Genomic DNA, 8,594 nt, shown 5'->3' with positions numbered 1-8,594 from the left:
TGTGTGTGTGTGTGTGTGTGTGTGTGTGTGTGTGTGTGTGTGTGTGTGTGTGTGTGTGTGTGCGGTTGGGGAGGGTCAGAAGTGTGCGTGCGTGTGCGTGCGTGTGTGTGCGTGTGTGTGCGTGCGTGCGTGTGTGTGTGTGCGTGTGTGTGTGTGTGTGTCTGTTTATATCTTGGTGGGGAACAAATTAAAGGAAAATCGGACAGTTTTGAGGACATTTGTTTGCTCTCCAGGAGAAAAAAGGTGTCCTATTTGGTGACATTTTGGAGAAGGGTTAATGTATTAATTATTCAGACGAATAATAATGTCACTTGAAGGATAGTACACCGATAATAAGACAGACACTGTGTGTGTGTGTGTGTGTGTGTGTGTGTGTGTGTGTGTGTGTGTGTGTGTGTGTGTGTGTGTGTGTGTGTGTGTGAAGGGGGAACCTCGATGTTAGAAAGGGATGCACCACTCGGAATGATGTAATGGTCCTCTCTCAACTCTCTCAGGAGATTCCGTTAGTCTCAAAGTGAATATTTGGAACGCAATTCAGAGGCCTGTGTCGCCCTCTTGTGGACAACATGAGAAAAAGAAGATGAAGAGAAAGAAGAAGAAGTCCTATTTGTGGGCACCAACATGCAAGCGTTTGCATACCATTTCTTTCCATAAAGGCCTACAAGACTTTGAAACAGTGGCTTTGGGTTTAATTGGTGTAACCTTTGACAATGTAGATATTGACAATGAGAATGAGCAAATTACTATGCCATTGTACCTCCAACATGGAACTCAGCTTGGAAAATGAACAAAGGTACAAAAACGTATCTATCTATCTATCTATCTATCTATCTATCTATCTATCTATCTATCTATCTATCTATCTATCTATCTATCTATCTATCTATCTATCTATCTATCTATCTATCTATCTATCTATCTATCTATCTATCTATCTATCTATCTATCTATCTATTTATACAAGTATGTAAGAAGATAAGTGAGGAGACTCACTGTGTTTGAAGGCTGGAACTGTCTTCATTATGCTTTTCAGGGTATTAATTAATTTTAATGTTAATGTTTGCTAAGTAGGAAATTCATCTAAATCATATGGCCACCATGGACACTAGATCTTAATCTAATCACACTTTTGAGATTTTGGAGCAGGTTGTTAAACAGCACTCCTCACCTTCATCAGAACCCAAATGACTTTTTCAATATTCCAGCTAACTTCCCAAGACTTTTAGAATCTGTGCCAAACTGCACTGAAGTTGTCCAGATGCGCTGAAAGTGGTCCAATATGTTACCAAGACACTGTGTTGTTGTTTTTAATCGGTTTTATTTTGCTACCTATTTGTACTGCCTTGTACAATATGTGAAAACTTCACACACAAAGAAATACAGTTTTTTTTAAATTGCTACTCCCAAACAGCTCCTACTACACATAGTTTAGAACATATATATATATATATATATATATATATATATATATATATATATATATATATATATATATATATGGTGTTAAGCCATTATTTTATACTGTCGGTAGTGTATGTTTGCAGTCAACCTCACAGAAAACAGGCAAGAAAATAAGCAATAATTCTAAAACTCATATCGGTACAAACATATTTTTAAATAAAAGCTAAGAAAAGTATATATTTTTTGTAAAATTCACAGATTTCTATTACAGACTTTTTGGTTTGTTACCTGTTTACCTCAGCGAAGAGGTTTCTTGGTTTTAGATGGACATTTTAACAAAATACAGAAAATTGTGCTGGACAAAAATGATTAAAGGATGATTGTACTGGCTGCCAAAAACTAATATTATACGACTGCATCTTTATTTTACAGGGTGCCAATAATTCTGATGCCACTTGTGATTAAATCAGAGATCAGCTGATTCTACAGTTCAGGCTCTACTATTAATCAGTAAGTAAAAGTAAACAGTAAAATGTTTATCTCAGTTAACAAGCATGAAGTTTTTAAGTATGCCTAATATTTACAAAAACACAATAATGACTGAAGCAATATAAGACGAAAAGAAAACTCCATAAATCCTTGAGACTATCTATACGTTTGCTACAGTTTCTGCACAAGTAAGAGTGTGTGTGGTTGAATAATCTAATTCATTTAGTGCAGCATGTTCTCTTTCCTCCAACACACCTGAATATAACTCAACTAGTTCATTTCTGCATTTTTAACCTGTGGATCATGTGGATCAGAGCAACAATACACAATGAAATGTGCAGTGCTATGCGGTGGATAAATAGTTTAAGATGAGTCTTGGATTTAAACAGGTGTTCGTTTGGTGGGAAGCTTCTTGCTGGCTGCCGAGCCGTTGGCCGTGTCGTTGTACCAGCTGAGGTGTGTGGGGTGAAGGATGCCTTGCTTCCTCCGCCGTGTTCGTGGCTTCATGTTCATGTAGTCGTGTGAAGACATTTGCTCTCTCTTCAGGCGGAACTGCAAGCCAAGCACATTCTGCTACTTTATAGCAAACTTACAAGATTTGTGTACTACAGTATATTCTTTCATGTTTGTGTATTTATAGCTGTTAAAACCTATAGATTAGATAAAGGGTAATGTTACAAAATAGAATAGAAAAAATGTCTAATTATTTTGTTATAATGTAGTTTTAATTATTTTACACTGTAATGTCTGATTGAAAACTAGTACTACTAGTAAGAATAGAAAACCCTATAATACTACTACTATTACTACTAATAATAATAATAGTAGTAGTAATAATAATAATAGTAATAGTAATATTATTATTATTATTACTATTATTATTATTATTACTATTATTATTATTATTATTATTATTAGAAAATGATATAAATAATAATAATAATGATAATAATAATAATAGTACTACTTATTATTATTATCATTATTATTATTATTGTTGTTGTTGTTGTTGTTGTTAGTATTATAATACTAATAATATTAATAACAATAATAATAATAATAATAATAGTAATAATAATTTTTTTGTTATTATTATTATTATTATTAGTAGTAGTAGTAGTAGTAGTAGTAGTAGTAGTAGTAGTAGTAGTATAATGCATCTAATAATAATAATAATAATAATACTTTTATAAATAACTATTATTATTGTTATTGTTGTTATTACTATTATTAGCTGTCTCTATTTCTTATCTATTTAAAATTATGTAAATCACTGAAACTCACCCTGAGTGATAAAGCAATGCAAGTGATGATCAGGCCGTATAAGCACAGTAGCCCGAACCCCACCCACAGGGGCAGATGTGTGGCAGAAGATACTGGTCTTAGGCTGTTCCCCACACACACATGCTCTACAAACAAGATATAGGTCTTACTCTTAGGCTGACACATTTGCAGTTTGCACAGCATTTCTATCATCTGTGTCTGTCAATAGTGATTTTCAAAAATAATGAAAGATTAGATGAAGATATTCTACACACCTTCAACAATCACGATAGTCTGAGGTGCCTCCTGGATATCCACCATTGGGGGAGGGTAGGACCTTGTAGCCGTGCATGTGTACAAGCCCGTGGCATCCATAGTAACGTTGTGAAGCACAAAGCAAGTGTTGTTGGATTCGGTACGTACATAATGATTCATCTTGCTTCCGAGGTGTTCTGAGTTCATCACGTGTGAGATATTCCCATATGTGATGGAGGCAATATTATTTGGGCCCTTAAACAAGTTGAACCTCATCTCCACTGCTGTAAAACTGGGACAGGGCACAGAAACATTGCTGTGGACTTTTGCACGCTGGATTTCTGGGATGTTGTCTGGAGTTAAAAGGGGAGAAAATAAAAATAAGTCATGATAAATTGGGAAGGCATTGTTCAGACCTAACAGATGCTGTGCACTTGGTTTGTTTGTTTCTTTTCCATCTACCAAACACCTGCTTGTGTCTACGTCAGAGGAATGATAGGATTCATAACTAAACATAAGTAGCTATGATTGTTTTTTTGTTTTGTTACAGTTAAAGCCGTTAATCGTCTCCTCTTCTTAGAGAAACTGTTTCTCATACTGTAGGTAAAAAATGGTTACCACAAACCAGCAGCTTCCTGTGTCCTTGAAACTCTTTGAATCTCTTTTTTCTCTTGAAGCATTTCTTTTACTTTAAATATTGCTTATTTGACTCTGTGACCTTTTTCCGGAAGACGGATTTGTCTAGAAAAACGAAGGCATATCTAACACTAATAAGAAACTATCTTTATTAGTATTTTTGCAGTTTGAAAGAAAATTTCAATTTCTCAAATACCAAAAGCCCCCCCCCCCCCCCCCCACCCACAACCCTGCGAAAGAAACAAAACTCTGCTGAATTGCAGGTACATTTCTCCCCACATATCAGACTTGTTCCAAAACAGTCTCTCTCTCTCTCTCTCTCTCTCTCTCTCTCTCTCTCTCTCTCTCTCTCTCTCTCTCTCATATCTTCACTATAGTGTTTACAGTCTGTAGATATGATGGAGAAATAGTGTCACTAAAGTAGAACAAAGACACATGAGGAAAGCCTGAATCACCAGCTCACGGAAACTCTTTAACGCTCCCTTTGGTGTTCATACTGAAATCACAATCTTAGCTTAACCTTAACTGAACCTTTGTCATGTATTAGAATCGATGATAACAAAATCGTTGAGATCGATGAGAAAGTTTAGTGTCTTTTTTTTATACAGGAAATCAAATCTATCCAGGCAGTTAGTAAAAACAATATGCATCAAACTCAAGAAACACAACTAACTACAGTATGCAGCTTTACAACTATATTATGGAGGGTAAAGGAAAATGGCATCTTTAAAAAAAAAATCTGAATCTGAGCATGCGTTCGTCGTGAAAATATTAAACACTACTGTTGCTGTGGCGTGACTGCATTTTATTTCCTAAAACAGTGAAGCATTGTGAAGATATAATCACACCTTGTATGTAAATATCATCTCATATTTAGGTTAGAATTTGTATCGATTTAATGTGTAAACTCATTTTATTTCCACATGACAGATAGAATAAATTCTGATGGTTTTATATTTAGCTGTGTATTTACCTGTGATTTAGTAACAGATGACTTTTAAACTCACCTTTCCACTGGCACTGCTTGTCAGGAAGGGCACAGCTGAAGAGGAAAAGGGGCAGGAGGGTCGCACACAGCCAGGAAGTCTTCATCTCCTGTGCACCTGTTAGCTCGAACAAATGTAGAGCTGCTAAACCTGCACCTTTATTTCCTCCAAGATGATGCCAAAGTAAAATCTGAGCGCTTATCTGAGCTTATCACATGAACTTATACCATAACGCACTAAGAGATCTTACAGTCTTTTTTAATAACGTGAAACTCTACTTGCAAAAACCACAGTGACATCGAAGGCACATCCCCATGTAGCATGCAGGAAGTTTCCGTTGTTTCCTTGCACACTCTGAGTCGATCTGCATGTCATGTGTCAGAACGAAGCATCACCTTTCTGTGGAGAGGAAGCCGAGACCCTTACTGTGTTACCTTGTACATGAAGTGGGTGGCTGAGTCACTTGTTCTTGCTACAGTATGTTAAACAGTCAAGGTGATTTAAGGAAGCCATGATGAAGTATATAATGATGAGTTACGCCAGATGAATAAACATATTAAAATCCTCTGCTTTGGAAGCATAAGAAAAAATCAACATCATGTGTTTGTAGTGTATCTATCAAATGTTATGTTTCATGACTAACAAGTAGAGAGAAAAAAAACTATATTTAAAAATTATATCGACAAAATTACATCATTAAGGATTGTTTTCTTTTTTTAAGGTAAAAGTGTGATGTGATTTAATAATTAAGCAAACACTGTTTGTGTGTGTGTGTGTGTGTGTGTGTATGTGTGTGTGTGTGTGTGTGTGTGTGTGTATGTGTGTGTGTGTGTGTGTGTGTGTGTGTGTGTGTATGTGTGTGTGTGTGTGTGTGTGTGTGTGTGTGTATGTGTGTGTGTGTGTGTGTGTGTGTATGTGTGTGTGTGTGTGTGTGTGTGTGTGTGTGTGTGTGTGTGTGTGTGTGTGTTTTAACTGAAGCAAATATAACTGCTAATAAATGCAAACCTTTTATGCCCTGTATCTTTTATTCTTCTTTATCGAAATGCTTTTTCTCTCAAGTGATTTATTTTAATCTTCATGTCTTTATTTCTATTTATTTATTTGTTTGTTTGTTTGTTTATTTATTTATTTATTTGTCTAATGACTGCTTTATTTAAAAAAAAAAAAAACCTACAGTATCAAACAGTCAAAACTGATAAAATCTGATAAACTTTTGAACCCTTGCATTATATAAATCTTATTACTAATATATTGCTGGTTGAATTTTAAATGCGATTTGAATGACATAAGGGTAAATAAGTGTATGGTTGTCATGATGAGACAAAGGCAAGTGAGGATCCAAATGCAGTTTTAACCAAAACAAGAAACAAACAGATAGGCAGGCAAAACAGGTCAGAACACTGAACAGGACAGTGAACAGGAACAGAGAACAGGGACAGAGGACAGAGGACAGGAACAGGGAACAGGGACAGAGGACAGAGGACAGGAACAGGGAACAGGGAACAGGGACAGAGGACAGAGGACAGGAACAGGGAACAGGGAGCAGACAACAGAATACGCCAAACACCAACAATGACTCACAACAGGGGAATGAACAAGAACCAATCACAAGACAGAGGCAATCACAGACTAAGACAAAACACCTGGGGAAGAGAATGAGTGTAGTTAATGTCCATGGTAACAGATACTGTAGGTGGGCAGGGTCAACAATTAACAGCAGGGAAATGACAGCAGACAGAAACGAGGGGAAACACAGACAGACTCGTTACAATGGTATTCATGAGATTTTCTGCTGTAGGATTTATAGTCAGCAGCTTTTTGTTACTGCTATATAAAAAAGGAAGCTTTACCTTGTTCTTAAAATTTACACCCCTTTTTGGAATGTATTACAAAAATATTCAGGTAAAATATAAACTGTACCTAAACTACAGTCAAACCACAACATGAGGTGGAAAGAACCAAAGAATAAATCAAAAATTCAATTAATAATCAACAATATCATTCTTATTTCCAAATCGAAGACATTTGATCCTGTCCCACTTGCCTGCGTGTGTCGGTGTACGTGACATGAAATATCGTCACAGTGGCATTTATTCTGAAACTGTATTTCTTGCAAGTTGCTGGTTTTACATATCTTGTGGCTTAGAGTTGGGGTTCGAACCATAACCAGGGTTGCCAGATCTCAAGAACTGCACAAAAAGACAAAAATGATCTCTTTTCTAGAGCTGGAAAAAAGAGCTGAGTTTGCTAGCATGTGGAAAAAGTTCACCTTAGTTTTCAAAGATAGTCTGAATTTTAATATCAATGCCTCCATATATTTGAACGCTCCACAATCTCACTTAACTCTCCCTGTCTTTACCATATATCAGACAACAGAAATCGACCTGTACATCACAGATACACGGTCTGCACTTTGTTTGTTAAAGCTGAACATTTCATTACTGGTAATTCACGTTAAATTGGACTGGGTTTATTCTAACTATACAAAAGTTTGCTGTATTCGACCTCAAACTGTTGTGTGAAAACCTCCATGATTGGAAAAATTATTGACACAACACAACCTCATCTTCTGTATCTGTTTCAATAAGTGGGTGTGGCCTAAACTTTTTTATTTATTTAACATGAGCCCTAATTACTTTACCACCAGAAACACTGTAGAAAAAAAAAACATTGAAAATCCCCCAGATAGAGAAATGCCAACACTGTCATAAGGTTTGGTTCAAGTTTGGTTTTGACAGCTTCAAAACCTCAATGATATCACTCAAGATCATCTTCTACCCAAGAAACGTGCACATGCCTTTTTGAAAGAAAAAAAAAAAGAAAAGAAAAATTCAATATATTTCTCCGCCAGGCCTCATATTTACATGTAACATCTCTACTCTCGGCTTGATCTCCTAATAGTTGTGCTCTACTAATACTTTCAATGCATTTTAGGTATCTCTATGGTGCTAAACTCCATACCAACAACATCTGAACAACATCTGTCTGTTCTACCTTCATATGATTCATTGACTGATTCATTGACCGTAGAGTACGAACATTAGAGAAGAAAAATCCCATGTTAGTGCTTTCATCGTTTATCTTCATGATGTATAATTTTATTATTCGGAAAACTGATGTTAAACATAAATTTGCATACATTTACATGAAGAAAAATATTAAGGAGCACTTTTTTTGTAATTAAATATACTGTATAAATAAATCAAATGGAATCGAATTGAAATTTATACATTAAAGATTTCAGTATATCAGTCTTATATTATTATATAATTATAATTTTTATTATGTTACACATATTATTACACAGTTTTTCTTCACCACATTCACTTCAGTCACCTCACGTTTGCTCACTGGGGATAAATACAAACACATTTAAATATAAGTCTAATATTAATCTTGAATTTCTGTATTATTTTCATTTTTGTATAATATTAAACCTTTTGTATTTCCTGTGTTCTGTAAATCTGCTTTGAGACATTGTCCATTTTTTAAAAAGCTACATGAATACATTTGAATTGAATTGATTTGAACCGAACATATATTTACATACATCTTTATTATTTT

At 35.3% G+C, this 8,594-nt stretch overlaps 1 protein-coding gene across 1 annotated transcript; it reads right to left on the bottom strand.

Moving 5' to 3' along the window:
* Positions 1 to 1,478: 1,478 nt before the first annotated feature.
* On the bottom strand, positions 1,479 to 5,409 carry si:dkey-1h24.6 (T-cell-specific surface glycoprotein CD28). The gene is made up of 4 exons (XM_027156081.2): positions 5,052 to 5,409; positions 3,429 to 3,761; positions 3,175 to 3,299; positions 1,479 to 2,442 (listed from the first exon to the last, which is right to left on the bottom strand). Exons 1-4 carry the CDS (start codon positions 5,134 to 5,136, stop codon positions 2,272 to 2,274), a joined length of 714 nt encoding a protein of 237 aa, XP_027011882.1. The 5' UTR covers positions 5,137 to 5,409; the 3' UTR covers positions 1,479 to 2,271.
* Between the last annotated feature and the right edge of the window lie 3,185 nt (positions 5,410 to 8,594).

This window comes from Tachysurus fulvidraco, chromosome 18, assembly GCF_022655615.1.
Source record: "Tachysurus fulvidraco isolate hzauxx_2018 chromosome 18, HZAU_PFXX_2.0, whole genome shotgun sequence".
Classification (NCBI taxonomy): domain Eukaryota; kingdom Metazoa; phylum Chordata; class Actinopteri; order Siluriformes; family Bagridae; genus Tachysurus; species Tachysurus fulvidraco.
This window is presented reverse-complemented; position numbering and strand designations above follow the sequence as displayed.

Coding starts and splice junctions, on each gene's coding strand:
- si:dkey-1h24.6 (XM_027156081.2), bottom strand. CDS start 5,136: ATGAAGACTTCCTGGCTGTGTGCGACCCTCCTGCCCCTTTTCCTCTTC. Junction 3,762..5,051: donor CAAGCAGTGCCAGTGGAAAG/GTGAGTTTAAAA, acceptor TTTTAACTCCAG/ACAACATCCCAGAAATCCAG. Junction 2,443..3,174: donor GCATTGCTTTATCACTCAGG/GTGAGTTTCAGT, acceptor CTTGGCTTGCAG/TTCCGCCTGAAGAGAGAGCA.